At 40.7% G+C, this 17,285-nt stretch overlaps 1 protein-coding gene across 1 annotated transcript in view; it reads left to right on the top strand.

Annotated features, from left to right (window-relative positions):
- Positions 1-17,285, top strand: part of GSAP (gamma-secretase activating protein) — a 41,357-nt gene that overhangs the window by 16,894 nt on the left and 7,178 nt on the right. Inside the window, exons 13-24 of the mRNA XM_031059037.1 lie at positions 390-467; positions 935-1,027; positions 2,310-2,527; positions 2,824-2,893; positions 3,531-3,613; positions 4,231-4,284; positions 8,016-8,141; positions 8,559-8,614; positions 9,037-9,068; positions 10,616-10,677; positions 12,200-12,295; positions 16,719-16,789. Of these exons, the coding sequence (XP_030914897.1) occupies positions 390-467; positions 935-1,027; positions 2,310-2,527; positions 2,824-2,893; positions 3,531-3,613; positions 4,231-4,284; positions 8,016-8,141; positions 8,559-8,614; positions 9,037-9,068; positions 10,616-10,677; positions 12,200-12,295; positions 16,719-16,789 (1,039 nt within the window). The remainder of the gene's footprint in view (positions 1-389; positions 468-934; positions 1,028-2,309; positions 2,528-2,823; positions 2,894-3,530; positions 3,614-4,230; positions 4,285-8,015; positions 8,142-8,558; positions 8,615-9,036; positions 9,069-10,615; positions 10,678-12,199; positions 12,296-16,718; positions 16,790-17,285) is intronic.

Below are 17,285 nucleotides of genomic sequence, written 5' to 3'. Positions count from 1 at the left end.
AAAGCTATTGAAAGATCACCAAAATGTGAAACACAGCTATATAAAGGATTTGTGTTTGGGTTTTTCTGGGAGAAAGGTATTTATTATCCCAGAGCACAAGCTTGCTCTGGGATGGAGTGCTTCTCTAAACACAAATGTAGGCTGGGCAGTGCATGGCTGGTTTTCACACACTAAAGAACTGCATTGTGTAGGTGCCAGTCTACTAAGTGTGCAGGAACTCTGTTCAGGATGGATTAAATCTGTCTGTGCAGACAACCCCATGAAGCAGTCTAAAAGACCCCTGTTTGCCTCGATGGGAACTGCAGAAGTTTCTAGCTATAAAGTAGGTGGATTGTAACAAATGGTGTTTATTGTTTGAGGTTTTTAAAGTTGTTTTTTTTTCCCCTCAGGTTACAACAAAACTTTTACAGTTTCTCTAGAAAGAGCAGAATCTCATAAATTGAAGGAAGTGGCTTTTATGAATCTTGGTAGGTTACTGTGTTACTTTCCTGTGTGATTGCTATTTTCTGTGTAGTACGGAGACAAATGGCTAACTCTTCTCTGGAAGGAAAGGACTGTTTTTTCCTTGGCTTTAGGGAGCAGTGTTATTTTGCTGCTTTTCTTCTGTTTGCCTTTTGTATTTGGCATTTGGTATTGCAATGCCTCACTATTAGTAAGCAACTTCCTCTGAAATTGCCTCAAAATCTGTGCTGGACACCAGCTGCTGAGTTCTTGAGTATCTCAAGTTTCTTGAATCCTACCCTGGAAACCCAACTGTACTGCTAGTGTTTCCTGTGTTAATACAACAGCAGCTCTTAATTAACTCCTTTTGTATTTCCTAGATATAATCAATTCCTCACAGAGAAGTGGGCCAAGTTGAGAATCATGTGAAAGAGCCTCTGAAAGCAAATGAGTGATCAAGTGCTAAATTGACCACTGTTCTTTCTTTAAATAGACTATTATGTGGCTGCTTATTTGCCTGGCCAGTTCCTGCACCTCCTGAACATTCAACATCCTGACATGCTGTGCTATAGTTTGTTTCTGACAGGTATAGTAAAACTGCTTTAAGTAATTTAATTGTTGTTGTGGAAACCTGTTTGTATCTCTTTACATGAAAGTTGTGTTTCTCAATGTTTCCTTATTGCGCAGTGTTCTGACAAAGGAAGGATACTCAAAAAATGACATTTTTGCTACTTTCCATTTTAGAAAGAGAAGCTGAACTGGCATTTCATACTTTATGTATTTCATACTTCTTGCTTGTTATGAAATGGAAGAAGACCTTTCACTGAATTTGAAATTCTCTGCTGTGGTTTCATAGTTTCCCTTCCCCCAACTTTGCCCATGTTCTTGGTCCTCCACTGTTTTCAAATTTCACATGAGATGTAAATTTGATTTTACATTTCCTTCCTCCAATTGAGTTGCTCTATATGTGTGTGTTTGGAGGGTGTAGGGTAAGGAAGTCTGTGTTTCCTTCACCTGATCAGGCTGATGCAATTTAATTTAGAGTCTCATCTGAGATGTGTGTTACTTCATTTCCAACGCATTTCCAACAAACACGTCTTTGTGGGAAGTGGTTTATTTTTGGAAGTGGGGTGAACAACAGCAGAAATCTGTTGTTCTGATTGGGTGAAGGGGACATAAATTGTGGAAACTGGTGCAGGGGCAGCATCATAGGAGGCGAATACCTGTTTTGTATGTGTAATGAAATATTGTCCTGCTAAAAATGAGTGGAAAGCATTACTGCTGGATGGTGGGCCTGATTTCTCTGATACAAGGGCTCTGAAATACAGTATCTGTATGTGGTACCATGGTGGTGAACACTGGTACATAAATAAAATTATTTTGGTCTGAGGCTTCAGTGAATAATTGTAGAGCAGAACCTGCCTGTTCTGGCCATTTGGATTGATGGCAAGAGATCCACCAGTAGAAGTTTGTATTATGCTTCTGCATGTGAGCAGTTCTGACCTGCACAAGCTGTACCAATAGGTGCTAATTCTAGTGTTGAACTTGTGCTACTGTCCTTGTGCTCTGCTCTGTTCCATCACATGTACTCTGATTTGCCTTGGAGCAGCATTGTGAGCCTGAAATCTCTACACTTCTCTGTGTCAGCAATAGGGAAGGAGAGAACTGAGTATGGACTGTGCTCCTTATCTGCTTTCTTTATGGAGCCAGCACCATTCCTCCTCCTCTTCAGTATATACTACCAGGCAGGTAGTGCAAGAGGCAGACTCTTTCTTACTGCTGGGGGCCTAGAAATCTTAAGAGAAACACTGTTAGCAGGCAAATTTTATGTTCTTACTCCTTTTTGTTATCAAACCAATGTTCTTCAGGTGAGGATGCAAGAATTGACATGTTACAAAACTGTTCCATCCGGTCCCCATGGGTGTCGGCAGTTCTGGATTGCAATGCAGGAAGTCTGTACCATGTGAGCATCAGTGACAGTGCCTTGCTGCAGCTCCTACAGAAGAGCAAACGAGACTGTGAGAGATTGGCAGCTCTGCATTGTGCCCTGCTCTACTTTGAACACACAGAAGACTTGGAAATGCAGGTGGGAAAAGAACTTCCTCTAAATTTTTTTCCAGTGACTGACATCTTATACAAAGCAGGAGCAGGGCATGAATGGCATCAGCCAAAGAGAGGTCCTGATTCACCTGGCAGTGCCAAGAGGCTCATCAGCTGGGCTGCCCTAAACTCCATTATCAGTCCAGGCTGGCCTGAAAACATTTGTGTCACTATCACTACTCCATGCAAAGTGTTAACTACGAGAACGAAATTTTCTATACTCTCTTACAACACTTGATTAAACAGACAGATGTGACAAGCTCCCTGTTCTCATTCTGACAGATTATTCGGTGGATTTCTGAGAACCTGTCAACATGTCATTCTTTTGACCCCATTCAAGAATTTATCATTGGTAGGTACTTCTTTTCTTGCATTCTGTGTTTTCCTGCATGCTCCAATTGACACTAAGGAGAGGCCATGGCAGTACAAACTGACTCTTATTTCTGAACTTTTTGGTTCTGATTTGTGTTAACTAACCTGCATTTTGTGGCATTAAGAGACAGTATCAGTAGTTTAGAAGATACATAGACATCTCAAAATCAGATTTGCAGTAAAAATTTTCAAATGCATTCTTCTGTCTAATGGAACAAATGGATTTATCATTATTTTAGGTCTCTGGAGATTGTCTCCTCAGCTCCATTCTCCTTTAGCTCTAGCCCAAACCATTTTTTTCAAAAGGATTTGGCTTATCATGATACTCTCTTCTAATAGGTAGTTTCACAGTCTAGCCAGTGCAGAGTCTTTGTACAGAGGACCCCTGCAGTGCTGAGCTGTAGCCAAGCAGCTGACCCAGCCCTGCAGCCACCTGGACTTCTCTTCCTCCTTTTGTGCACAGAATGGGACCAGTTCCACAATGGAGGAAGCTGTTTCAGAGACAGCAGCAGGATTTGTCCCTAATAAAGTGTCAGATAAGGAACAGTGAAGCCTACTCTTGTTAACTGATAGCTTATACAATCTTGTCCTTATAAATATTTTCACATTATATTCAGCCTCCCTGTACTGCAGAATGTGCCTGGAAACTCAGAACCTGGATAAACTCCTGCCTTACACATCACTGCATGACTGGATTGGGGTAAGATAACAGCTGGTACTTTAATTAATAGCTAGAGGGTCTGGTTTTTTATCCCTTAGTACAGCCTATAGCTTGTGTGTCTTACCTTTTCATAGATATGCTACAAATTGATACCTTTATGCCTGAGCTTTATGCCTGCTTTAGTTTGCCAAGTCTTACCCTTTGTGGTGTTTTCCATGAGGCAAATTTTTTGTCAACAAATAAAAGCATTTGTAAAACCAAGAACAGTTATTATAATTGAATGGATGCTTAAATATCTTGGTTTTCATAATGAAGTATTAATTTAGTCCTCATCACATGAGATTTATAATGAATACAGAATACATTTAACCAGCAAAATCATGCACTTATTTCCAGGACAAACAGAATCAGTAAAGTTACGATTTTCAGGTAAGCTTGAAGAAGTAAAATAACTTCAAGCAAGACTTTACAGTTAGAGTAAATAGTGTCTTAATTTCTCTGCTGTAACACTGTTCTAATATGTTGTTTTTTTTAAAAAATAAGGGCACGATTTTGGCTAGCTAGCTAGTTTCCTGGAGGAAATGGGTGATGGAGATTAGATGCCCCATGTTCTATGCTAAATTGTAAGACTATAAATAATTTTTCTGTATTTATAGGCTGTCCCTGGAGTAATATGTGCCACAGACATTATTTCTCTACCTGTGTTAGAAGTAAGTTCCAGTATAAAACCACATTTGTACTTGCAGATTAGTAGCTGCTTTTTTTGTGGGTTGGGGGTGTGCTAAATATAAATGCAGCAGTATCCCCACAGCCCTATCCAAAAATAGATGTGAACAGAAAATTGCCCTGTTGGAAATGATTTATGCATTTACTAAAATATCAGTTAATCAGACTCAAAGATGATGGGTTTTTTTCCCTTTCTGAAGACACCTCTATTCAGCAGGGAGGATTATCCACAAATTAATTCTTGTTAATCAGATTGATACTGCTTCACTTTATGACTTTGGTAGCTGAAGGCAGATGTGGCATAACAGACAAGTAGGATTTCTACACATGCCTACATATGCCCACTTTGAGGGCTATTTCATTGTGCTGCCACTGGTGTGGATGGCTTGTGACCCTCTCACTTTGTTTTGTCCAGAGCATCCTGTGATTGCACTGATGTCAGGGCTTTGGCTACTCAATCTAGACAAATTCCTGCACAGCCTGGAAAGGGCAGTGGGCTGTGTGGGGAGAGCAGGGTAGGTTGTCTGGGTAGGAAATTATACTTTCCGTTGAAAACAACATGAATGATTCTTCCTGTCTTCCCATTCCACTCCCTCAGCTCCAATTTAGAGAAATTCTTGAGATTTTCCTAAGCACTCCCCTACAAAACCTGAAAGAGAATTTTAATAGACAGTTTTTTGTGGAGAGCTAAGGGGAAGAATGAGGAGTTTAGACACACCAGCAACACATAGGATTAGACTCTGGATGCCTGACAATGTTGTTCCATGTAGCTCTTTAAAGATGTGCTTATAATTAGTCATAAAGCATCAGTGTTCACAAAACCTTTTAAAAATCAGTGAAATTGCCACTGCTCTCTCACTCCGCAGCAGTGCATCACAGCTGTGCTGCACACATTCATAGGGTTGCTGTCAGGGAATAGGGCTTTGCATGGCTTTGCTTGGAAGGGCTGCCCTGAGAACTGGGACGCCTGGGGAAATCAGATCTTGAGAAAATTTGTGTGCAGATAATCCCTGTAATTCACTGAGGTCAAAGTTAGCAGGACTTTAATTTGTCTGAGATTGAACCTCAAGCCCCTGGGGGCACATGCCTTTAGCAGCTATACTTCCTGATTGTGGAACTCATTTCCTATTTCTGTCTGAAACCTAAACAGTTTGAAAAGGTCAGAGTTGAGCTAAAGACAAATATTTCCTGCTACTTTTGATGGCAAATTGCTGTGACTCTTGCATGAGGACAAAGATGCTAATGCACAGGGTAAAGTTTAATACTCTGGCTGTTTTGTACCACACCAGTACCACAAACCCACCACAGCTTAAGTGGTCACTTGGTGTTTCAGTTGGTGCATGTTGTTGGCATCAGGAGTCAGACCCTGGTTACAGATCTGGTTCTACAAGTAGTATTTCTGTTGCAGAGATTTTATGGCATTTCAGAGAAAAAATGGTTAATTGTTACTTTGAAAACTTTTTGGAGTTCTCAAGCCCATGAACTGTTGAGAGCTTTTGGGAGGGCTATGTCCATATTCACATTAAAAAATTGTTCTGTTTGGGTATCAGGTGTTTTTATGACTAAATTCTTGTTCATTAAGATATACTCAGAAAGGGGGAACAGTTAGTCCAATTGTCCTAAAGCTCTACATAAGGATTGCAAGTAATAATTCTAATTTTCCCCCTCTTTTTAAGCACAAACCAAACTTGCAGGGTGCAAATAAGTTCAGCTGGAAAGGGAGAAGGCAGGAGGAAGAAGGGAAATAAAGAAAATAGGAGAAGGTCCAGGGGAAGAGTGAAAATATATAGTGCAAGAAATTGTCAGAGCAGCAGGAAAGAGCTTCTGCCCTGTGCTGTGCTGAGCCCCTGGGGTGCAGAGTGATGCTTTACAACACTGAATGCCATCACTGCTGGGGAGACACTGCACTACAGTCCAGAGAGACATGGGCCTCTTTAAGGCAATTGTCACCCCACATCTTTTCCAAGGGGTGTAGCAGAGAGCTCTCTATCTTCAGTTAAAAACCCACTACTAATGAAAGGCTTCATGGGAGCTTTTTGTGTATTGCAAACTGGTGAGGCCTTGCTTTGACTTCTGGTAATACAATGTCTTTTAGGTGTCATGCTTAGGTGTTAATTCTTGACTCTCTAGAAATGTCTCCCAAATAAACACCTAAGATGAAGAAGCCTTCTCTTTTTAGTCCTTACCCTGGTGATCCTCAAGAAATAATAGATTTATTTGAAAAAATCCTTTTCTTTAAACTTTTGACTTTTTAATGAGGTCTGATACAATGCAAATTTTTTGGGATTAAAAGCAGACAACAGTCAAGCCTACCACTTCCTGTTAGAGATTTCTTATATTAAAGAAAATTGCTGTCTTGCTTTCCCCTGCCACATATTCAAGTCCAGTGTGGCCTGAACACAGTTTTGCAGTGGTGGTGCTGTTGCATGGAGTGGTCACTAGATGATACCCTTATGCTGTATTTAATATTTCTCTCATTTCATATTGGTAACATTTAGGCAACATTCTGCAGTAGTAGGTTGTAGATCTCATGAGTTAGGTCCAACAGAGTGAACATATGGTGCCATATGTGATCCTAGTTTGCAGCTGCTAAGTATAACTAATATGAAGCAAACCCCAAGATTTATTGTCTCTGCTGCAGCTACAATAATAAAGTGACAATAGGCACTGGCAGCAAGAGGAAAATGGCTGGCAGGATCGAGTCTTTGAAATTTATTTTCCTTGACAAATTATAGTTTATAGTAGGAAGTGGTTTCTTCCTTTTGAGGTTTTCTTTTAAGGTTATTGTTATTGTAGGATAGTTGAGGGGAGAGAGCAAAATCCAGTATGTTAGTGCAAGTGTAGGAATATTGTGAATTCAAAGTTCTCTTTATTCAAATGTTGTTACTGTAGTGTCTGTGTTGGGAGATAATGTATATTAAGAGGGGCAAGAACAGCTCGTACCATCTCTTGTTTTTAATTGTCAAAAAGAACTGCCTTAGTCTCATCTCTTCCTCAGCAATGCCCCCCATTGCATCTTGCCCCCCTTATAAACAGCAGCTTCAAATTTTTATACCCAGTCCAAGAACTAGCTCAGGAAGCTGGTGTAGTTTTGTTTAGATTTTGAATCCTCCTGTCTGTTCACAGCTAAGTTTAGATTAATTTTAGCATTAGAGTAAAATGCTTTAGAATTGCAATGGAAAATTTTGGATTTTGTTTCTTTTCTGGGATGAAGCACTGTTACTTGAGGTTGGTAAATGGATGTTTGCAATCTAAGTATTAATGCAGCTTGGAACTAGTGGCATCCTGCAGCTGTTGTGGCCATGGTGGTATTCCTCTATTTGCAACTATGAGAAACCTCAAATGGGATTTATTTGACCAAATGTAAACATTTACATCTAGGTTAGTAGCCTAAGGCTCTTTTTACAGTCAGAGGAAGTCTAGACAATATGGCCAGTGTAGTCTGTGGTGCAGTTCTTCCCATCTCAAACATGTAAATAGGTCAGATGAATTGTGACCCAGAAATAGTTGTTCCTTCCCAGGCACCAAATCTTGACCTCAAGTCAAGTGAGTGCTACCACTGCCATTGCATCAAGAGAAATTAGTTTTGGTGCTTTGGTTTAACTTACATTGTTTTTACACTAATTACATCTTTGCAGTCACTTAGTTGGAGGGTGATGAGGTATTTCTCTAAGAGGACAGCCTATATTTATGCTTCCTCTGCAACACTTTGCAGTTTCAAAACTCCAAAGGCTTCTGGGAGAAACTCAACTCAAACCTGGAGAGTGTGAAGTATGCAGAGCCACGCTTGCACTACCACAGTAAGGTGCTCAGGAGGGAATGGCGTAACCTTTCCGAAGAGGTGAGTGAGAGGCCCTGGAGTTGAGGCACTGGAACTCCCCAGAGCTGCCTCTGAAATGGGGTTTTAAAGTAAATCATGGATGAGTTGGCTTTTTTATTTTGAAGATAAATAAATGGGAATCTGATTATCAGAAGTGCAAAGACTTGCAGTCATTTCATCTAAGGTGATGGCCTCTAAGTTTTGTTCTCTTAAAATAATGCAAGAAATTAAAGAAAAGCAGAGCTTGCTCTGCATTGTCATGAGGTTTACATGTGTGTGAGTGTGTGAGAGCACAGGCACTTGGAAGATGGTGTGAGGCCCCACTGTGTTTTATTTCCATTCAAAGAGAAAACCAAATTAATTTCTGATCTTCATTCCATCAGGGAGTATTTTATTTGGTTTTGTTCATTTTGTTCATTTTGTTTGTTCACAAACTAGAGAGAGGAGAGAAGAACCACAGCATATTTGAGGAATATTTTTGAAAATGCCAAAAAGTACGTACTGGTTTATATTATATTTACCCCTTCTTATTTTGCACAAATATGTTGGAGGAATTAATGTGCCATTTAATTAGTTGTTTAGGTATCTGATTAAAAGATACCTTCTTATCTTTAAAGAAGATTATCCTGATGAAAATCAGTTATTGAAATCCTTGTAATCACTACAGCATGATCTGAAATACAGGCCTCTAGAGCTAGGGAATTTATGGTAGATTTGAAGTCATTCTCTTGCAACCTAGACAGATAGAATTTTTTAAAGCTATCTAGTATTTTTACTATATTTAGTCACATGTACTGTTCTCAGATGTCTTTAGCCGCCTTTGAAAGATCAAAGGCTCATTTGAGTTTTTAGTGATGTTATGAAAGCCTTTAGAGTATTGCATATGAAACATACTGATTTTGGTTTCAAACCTCAGGGTGCTTTCTCATCTGGACACTTGGGACTCTGGTAAGTGAAATCTTTCTTGATGCAGGCCTTAGGTTTATTAGAATATTTCCATCCAGCTGTTGTTTGCTAAAAATCAGTTGCTATGTGTGTTTTCAGCCCAGAAGGGTTTGAGGATTTATGATGAGAAGAACACTTTCTTGTACTGACTAGGAAATGCTTGAAAATAAAGTCCCTAGTTCATGTTGGATCTAACAACATAAGCAATAAAATGTGGTCAGCTAAAGGATATCTTCTTCAGGATTTTGCTTGTGGAGCAGAGTATTAATGACACCATGTTAGTGTTGAGTCTTGTCCACTTGTAGCTGCCTTTGCAACATCAGGACTTGTGCAGGAGATTAGGGCTGGTGAAAAAACATGGTGTAGAGAGAGCAGGTGTAATGAATTTCTTTAGGCCAGAAACACTTGAGAGTTTTTGGTGCTCAGTTCCTCTGTCACAAATAAGTAAAACTGAATTTAGTGGTGTATTATGTTCCTGCTGTTCACACATCAGTGCCTTCTATGTGTCCTGCCACTGTGTGCTGTGACATGATGCTCATGTGAGTGCTGCTTGGTCCTTTTATTACCAAGAATTCTCAGTGTACTCATTCCCAGCCCCTGACAGCAGTCATCTGTGTCACTGCTACTTATTGCAATGGGCTCTGACTTTGAGACTTTGTATCAACTTTGTGAACCTCAGCTTTGTGTTTTCAAAGGTGCTTATTGATAAAGAAGTCAGATGTTTAACTGTGACTAGATAATTTCTAAATAGCTTCCATCCAGTAACAAGCATCTTTGTAGTGTTTCCCTGTAGATTTGTCCTTGAGTCCTTTAAAATCAAGCAGCACAGGTCTTTGTGCTGCTAAGTGGTGGTGTAAATATATTTGAAGGTGAGCAAAAATAGGAAAATTTTGAAAGAGTTCACCACTTAGTTCCATACAATCTTGAGCTGGTTTTATCTGTATCATGAAATAGAAGATTGGTTTTCTTCCTTTGTTTTAGTAGACAGGAAGCACTGATTAGGAAATTTAGGTTATTAATTTCAGCAGACACGGTAATCTCCTTCCATTTAGTTAGAGAAGTTGTGTTCTTTTCATAGTGGTCCACAAATCTGAGTTACAGAAGCAGCCAGACCATGGGAGAGAATCAGTGGGAGGTGATTCCCTGAACTATTTACTTTCTGTCTAGCCATTTTCTTGGAAAACCCATACATCTGCTAGGGTTTGTTTGTTTGTTTGTTTGTTTGTAAATGACAAGATCTAAGTAGCACATCAGCTCTGGTGTTACCAGAAGGTTCTCTCTGCCTCTTTGCTCTCTTGAGTCACCACACTGTGATAACTCTTACTTAAATATCAAAGAGAAGAAGTGGATGGCAGACAAAGGGTTATTTTCCATTTTTCAGTTCTTTTATTCAGTTCATGGTTCTTCAGTGTCTTAGTTCTGTAGCTGAGTAGGTCAAACCACAGCTTCTGTTTGCTTGTCTCCTCCTAAGTCCTTTTGAAGCTGGTTGAATGCTGGTGATATTTCTGTAGTGCCATGTCCTTGAATGATTGTTGCTCTGTTTGTTCCAGAGGCGAGGCTGGTACCTCTCTTTGAAGAGGAGGATTATCAGCAGCAGTTGCTCATGGGACTGGTATGTTGTGCTTCTGTCAGCGTGCACTAGAGGACGCACAGGCTCCACAGATGTGTCAGGAGTGACCTTCCAAGTCCCAGTGCTGAGTGGAAGCTCACTCAGGGTAGCTAAGGGGCAAACATGGCATTTCCTAAGTTTTAGAGTTCATCATCATGATATTATCTTAGCAGGTCATTGTAAGGCATAGGGGAAAAACAGCAATAGAAAGTTGATTTGTCAAAATTGTCAAAATGCTTTTTCCCAATGTAACTTTGGGTGGAAACTGGGAGGTCATTTAGTCTGTCAGCTATTTTTTTACTTCTTTATGTCTTTAAAACATATATAAGTGAATTCCTCTCCCTCTATTCTCTCAATTTGTTGAGTAGAGATCTTCTTGCTCCTCAATTTAACAGCTCTTTTACTATTTCTTTTTCCTTCTCCCCCACTTCTGAGATTGCTATGTTCATTCTGAGGTCCCTTCTTTTCCACTGTTTTTGCCAGTGATCTCCCTAAAGGATCTACCATCTACATGCTTCTGGGAAATAAATCCTGTCTCAAATCCCTACCTGTCCTCCCTCTGTTCCGATACATATCTTGGCTTATCCCTTGTTCTTCTACTTTTAAAATCAACTAACTCTTCAGCATGCACTGGAAGGTCTCAGCAATGAAGAGCAGATCAACACTGTCCTGTCTGTTCACATCTGAGGCAAATTTTCCTTCTTTGCAGTGGTCTCCCTGTTCCCAAGTCTTTCCTCTCATTCTCTTCAGCTTCTTTACATTCCTTCCCCTCTGTTTATTCAGACAGATCCAAAAAGCAGGTCAGTTTGTCTGTGCCTTCCTCATACCTGTATTGCTGTATTGACACAGTGAAATTAGTCTGCATATAAGTTCCTTCAGACAGAGATTTTTATTTGCTCCAGTTTCACTCTGAGCTTCTTAGTAACTCTCAAAAAAGAGCCAGCATGGATGGACTTGAGTTGCAATCTGAAGCTACATGAGGTCAGGGAATGTTTCAGAAAGGAGGGAGTGGCATGGACTGTGTCTTAACAAACACTCAACTTTAATGACTTCACAATTAATGTTTAACCTGAAATTGCTATTAATCACTATGGTTCTCAGGTTCTTGGCAACTACCACAAATTGTACTTGTGCTACTTTTCTCTATCATAAAATCTCTCAGGTTTATTTGTTTGTAATAAGTACTTATATTCTTAGAATTCAGTGTTATATTTAAATCCTTTCATCCTGTTCCCTTGGCTTTGCACAGAGAGGTGTAAGAACTGTAAGCTTTTTCAGCATCATGGAAAGTTCAACTTAGTATTCGTTTTGCTGAATTTGCACCAAGTAACCATTTTGAATATTCACATCTGCTGATGAGTTTACCAAGATTGTACAGCAGCTTGGGATCTCACTCTGCACTGGAGTTTTGTAAGGGAAAAGGTTTTGTTGCACCAGTGCCTATTGATCAGGCCCTGCACCTGCTGCAGCTTTTGTGTTTCTTTGAAGATGCCCAACAATAACAAATTGTTGGCTTTTTTCCTAGATGGTTGCTCAGCTGAAGGATCACCTTATGAGACATCTACAATATGTTGGAAAAAAGAAGATTGACCAAATAGTTTTGGATTATGTTGCAAACCTGGTTAGTTTGATTTTATAGTCACTATAGTGAGCAAGTGTGTATTTGTTGGATTGTAGGTCCTTGGGTGTGTACCAGTTGTATATAGCATATGTTTGGTGGGAAGAAATTGCTTTTAAGATATTTAAATATATTTTTCAGCCTAAATTGTATAAATGGATAAAGAAAATTAATATTATTTAAATATTATTTTAAAAGTAGTACCAGTCACTTAGAATACAGAAGAAATGGTTCCATTTGCAGCTTGTGCAAATATAGTCTACTCCCAGAAATAAAATGAGAACTCACCCTGAAAGTTTAAAGCTGTTAGGTCCATTTGGTTTCCTGTAGAACACATTGCTGCAAGCCTTGAATAATGAAAGTGCCACCAGGTGAAATATAAAATGAACAAAAAAATGTCACTACAATGTGACATGTGGGTAAATCACCACCACTCCTACACAGTGCCTTCAGTGGGCTGTGTGTGACAGGAGACAGTTTTGCCTGAAGAAATCTTTGTAAACTACTGTGAAAATTTGCTTTCCAAATTCTTATTTTTCTGTCTTTCATCCTCTTACGAGACCTTAAAAAAAAAGCCACAAAAACCATAACTTGTGCACAGAAGTTATCTGCTTGGCTTTGTCTGTCTCAAGATCATGTCCTTTAAGTGCAGAACTCAGAGTTCTCAAAAGCTTGCATGGCAACTGTAAATCCTGTTCTTTGTGCCAGTGTTCAGTAGAAACTCCCCACAGTGCTGTGTTCTAGGGATGAAAACCTTGGGAAACTTCCTTGAGGCTACTGATGCCTGCATCTCCTCCAAAGTCTGTGTGAGTCAGTTACTCTGTCAATGTCACAGTGTTCTCTGAACCCCTGCAGCCCCACTGCCCTTCCTGACTTTTCAGGCCTCACTTTGACAACTTCACAAGTTGGTTCACTGGTAATTGGAAGACTTTTATGTATCTGTGTAGGAAAGAAACTGAAACTAGTGGTTGATTAAAATAGGAACAGTACAACATGAACCAAAGCTCTGCACCTGAAAATGGCGCTGAAAAAAGCCGAAGTGGGACATTTATTCTCCTTTTATGCAATTTCTAATAACAATTTGTTCACTTTTAGTAAAAACTAAGATAAAAAAAGCAAAAACATCTATTCAACCTTGATCTGCAAGGCTAAATTATTATATACGAAATCTTGCAAAACAAATCTCAGCCCTCCCCACAAGCAAACTCTCAGGATTAATTCTCTCAACTCAATTGACAGGCTTATTCTTAGAAAAGCTACTATAAATGAAGATAACATGCCTCTAAAAGTTGCTTCTGCTTTCTGCTGGTGCATCTTAGGCACTGTTTGGAAATCTTTAAAAATTATTTCCTTTTTAACCTTACATTTCCCCTCATCCTAATTAAAAACTCTTACATCTCATACCTTTCCATATCCTAAATGTTTCAGAGTTCTTTAGGGGAATGAACTGGTTTGAGTCTTCCAGCAGTTCTTCTGTAGCATCAGCAGTGAGTAACAGAGCTATTGAAACTAATGAAACAGGAAGAGACTTGAAGTTTGTCTGTTTGCTTTCATAAGATATTTTGCATTACATTCAGGAGCCCAGGAGTGGCTGAGATGAGGTTCCATGGTGTGTAGTCGCTGTGTAAATCGATTGCAGAAGAAGTCAGAGAAGCCGAAACTTGGGAGCACTGAGAGTTTCTTATAAAACAACAGGCAAAGGCTGGTTGCTGTCAGAGAACTGTGTGTTCTTGTATACAGAGAAGTAAAGTGGGGAAGTGTCAATGACACACCTCAGTGGGAATTCCTTGTTTGCTGAGCAGCTCTGCAGAGCGGGATTGTGCCTGGTCCCAGTCCATGTGCCACCCTTCCTGCAGTGGCTGTTTTATGTCCATAGGCTCTCTCTCCTCTGCAATCACTTTACCTTAGCTTTGCTCCATATCTGTTTTCCTCACTCTTTTCATTTCAGTGAGGCAGGAAAGGAGAGAAATAACTTACAGAAGCAGTGTGACATCTGCTGCCCTGACAACAAGTGGAAGGGGAGGCAGGGTGAGCAGGCAGCCTGTGGCACAGGAAACAGGCAGACCTGAATAAACTCTGAAATTTCTCTGCAAGTCCCTGCAGTAGCTGCACATTTCCCCTGATGTCTGTAGGGGGAACAGAAGACAGCTGCAGAGGAACAGAAGACACACAGACACCATTTGGATTTGAGTTTCCTTGGGAGGAGGAAGACTGTCATACTACTGCACAGGAGGGGATCTGAAAGACAGCAAGACCTTGTCTCACTTCCTTTTCTCCTTTGCTCCTGGTTCTTTTCTTTGACTTTCTTTGGCTTTGAAGTCTTTCCTGTAGAAACAGCCAAGGGATCTGAGCACTTGTAGCTCCCAATTACTTTAGGGGAACTTCAGTTTCCTTGGCACCATTGCCTGGAACTGTAGATGTTTCAAGACAAGGTGACAGCACTGTCAGCCAAGGCCCTTCTGCATGTGCTGCCTTGCTGATGGTTGTGTTTTCTCTTGTTAGTTTAGAGCACTCCAAGGGAAATGCCTTCATGTATGTGCCCCAAAAAACTTCTTATTGTGTGTCTGTTATTCAGGGAAAATGTCCTCCCCTGCTGTGAGTGTAGCTCTTAACTTGGCTGCCCCAGACACCCACTGCTAACCTCGGACAGGAAGCTGCCTGTGCTCCTTCCATCAGGCAGATAATGCTGTCTCTCTCACATGCACATTATCTGGTGTGTTATGTTCTGAAAAAAAAAGATTGAGATGTAGATTATCTTTCTGTATGTATTTCCTACGATGCCAAGGGTAGATGTTGATCTCCAAAGAGAGTTGTGCTGTTAGTGTGGGTGTCACATCACAAACATTCATGTGTTTAAGATGCAAGTATGTTGTGATAGCTTGGATGATTGTAACTTAAGAAGTTGTTTTCTGTGCCCTGTGAAAACTGTACAGTTTGCTGTGTTGTTAAGCAAAAAATGCTTATTCTGGAGTAGCATACTCTTGAAAACAATCTGTGTTGCACAAATAATTATTGGTGATTTTGGAGCTTGTAAGAGCCTTCACTTCAACACTGATCCTTCAGATCCAGCTGCAGCTCCTGATGCAGAGGCCTTAGCTGCTCTCTCTGTGCTGGCCAGAGATGAAATTCATTCCAGCAGCAGGTGTGGTTCTTGTGACCCTTCTGTGGAAACTGGAAATCACTCATTTCCTAGAAAACTTGCTATACTCCAGAAAGATCAAATTGGATCTTTCCATTGCATCTAGAAGGTGTGGAGATGGCAAGTATTAGGTAGTTATTTTGCATCAGGCAGCTGTGCAAGCCTGGCTCAAGTTGTGGTGCATGGGAAAGGTCCTACCTTGTAGAGCTTTCTGGCCAAGGCACAGAGGAACACTCAGTAACATTGCTGAAGATTAATATTCCAATTCTGGCCTTTGCATGCAGATCTCCGGTGTGTCCTGTTTCTCTCTTGCTCAGAGCCTGTGATGACTCAGACAATGGAGAGGGCAAGGCCTATGAGGAGAAAATAGAGTAGGGAAAATGCATTCCTGGATCCTGACCATCTGGAGGGAGGAAAAGTGTTCCTAACTTCTTGTGACATCTCTTTGCAGAACAGGGCTCAGACTAGTTTCCTGAGTTTCCTGGGATTGATTGATTGCTGTGCTTTGAGGACCAGAGATAAAAGGCACAGAGGAAGTGTCTCAGTTGTGTTACTGAGATGTGGAACTGGTTGCACATGACAACCACGAGGAAGTTGTTTCAGCTCTTCCGTGTGTGGTTTCTCTTTCAGCTGCAGAAGCTGAGAAGGCCCAAGTGAGAGCAGGGCTTGTGGCTTTGGTATATGCTGACTGTGTGTGGTGGACGTCAGTGTGGGAGCACAAAGAACAACAAGATGGGCCAAGGGATTGCTTCACTTCACTGGGGACAAAAAGGAAACTCAAGAGTTGAGGAGAGGCATTTGTTTGTCTCATTTTTCCTCCTTTCCAGGACTAGATCTGTCATTGCTCCTGCATACTTTTCTTGGCAAACTGAACATTCCGCTGTCTTCAACGTTATCCGCTTTTGCTGAGCTCTTGGGACTGTTCCTTGCCAAATGCTCAGCCACTTGGACTTGCTGTTTTTGCTTCCATGGCAAACACATCTTTGAGAATTTGCTGCAAGAGCCTGAGATCAGTTATCTCCAAGAAGCACAGTGTGTTAAGTTGCTGTATGTCTTGCATGATGCTTTGATAAGCTGGAAGCACTTTAAACAGCTGGAATAGGGCAATTCTGTTAAATTCAAATTTTAATAACTTTACATTTTAAGGCCATAGAGAAAAAGAATAAAGACTTAGTAGGAGTCTCATGAGAAGTTTTTAACATAAACTGGTGTGTGGAATGAATGAAGGCCAAGAGCCTGCTGTATACAGGCTCCTGGAAACATCCAGTCTTCTCTTTTTTGTTTTAGCTGAATCTGGTGCATCGAATAATGAAAGAAGTTTGGAGGAGATACCAGCTTCATTCCTGTATCTTCTGCTTGTGAGCAAGTGATTTGTTAAAGTTTTCAGCCTGCCTTTTAAAATATGGGCATAATGATTTTGGTCTTCATCAGCAGTACTCCTCTGAACAGTCAGTGCTTGTGCTGCTGTCAGTGTCAATGTTACTGTCACTTACTCTTCCTAAGGATCCTGCTGGCCCTCTCTAGGCCAGTGAATATTAACCACACAGGCAGTGTTATGTCTGGAGCTCAAACTTGCTGAGTTTGGAGTGGTCCTAAGCTGGGTGGTGGGTGTTAAACACCTATAAAAGCCAGGTCACTCATACCAGCACCATTTTACCTATTGCTGCTGATTCCAGGCACTGCTGAGAGCCTTGTAAATGTGCATCAGTGTGGGGAGGACATGGGGATACACAGAGACTTTGTGTGTCTGCAGCACTGGGCAGCTGGTGCTGGCTGAGCCACCTCAGTAAACAAGGCAGCATCCCATGGCCCTGCATCCCAAAGGCAGGCATGCAGTGCACTCCCAGTATGGCA

Source organism: Geospiza fortis, unplaced genomic scaffold (genome assembly GCF_000277835.1).
Source record: "Geospiza fortis unplaced genomic scaffold, GeoFor_1.0 scaffold424, whole genome shotgun sequence".
NCBI lineage: Eukaryota > Metazoa > Chordata > Aves > Passeriformes > Thraupidae > Geospiza > Geospiza fortis.
This window is presented reverse-complemented; position numbering and strand designations above follow the sequence as displayed.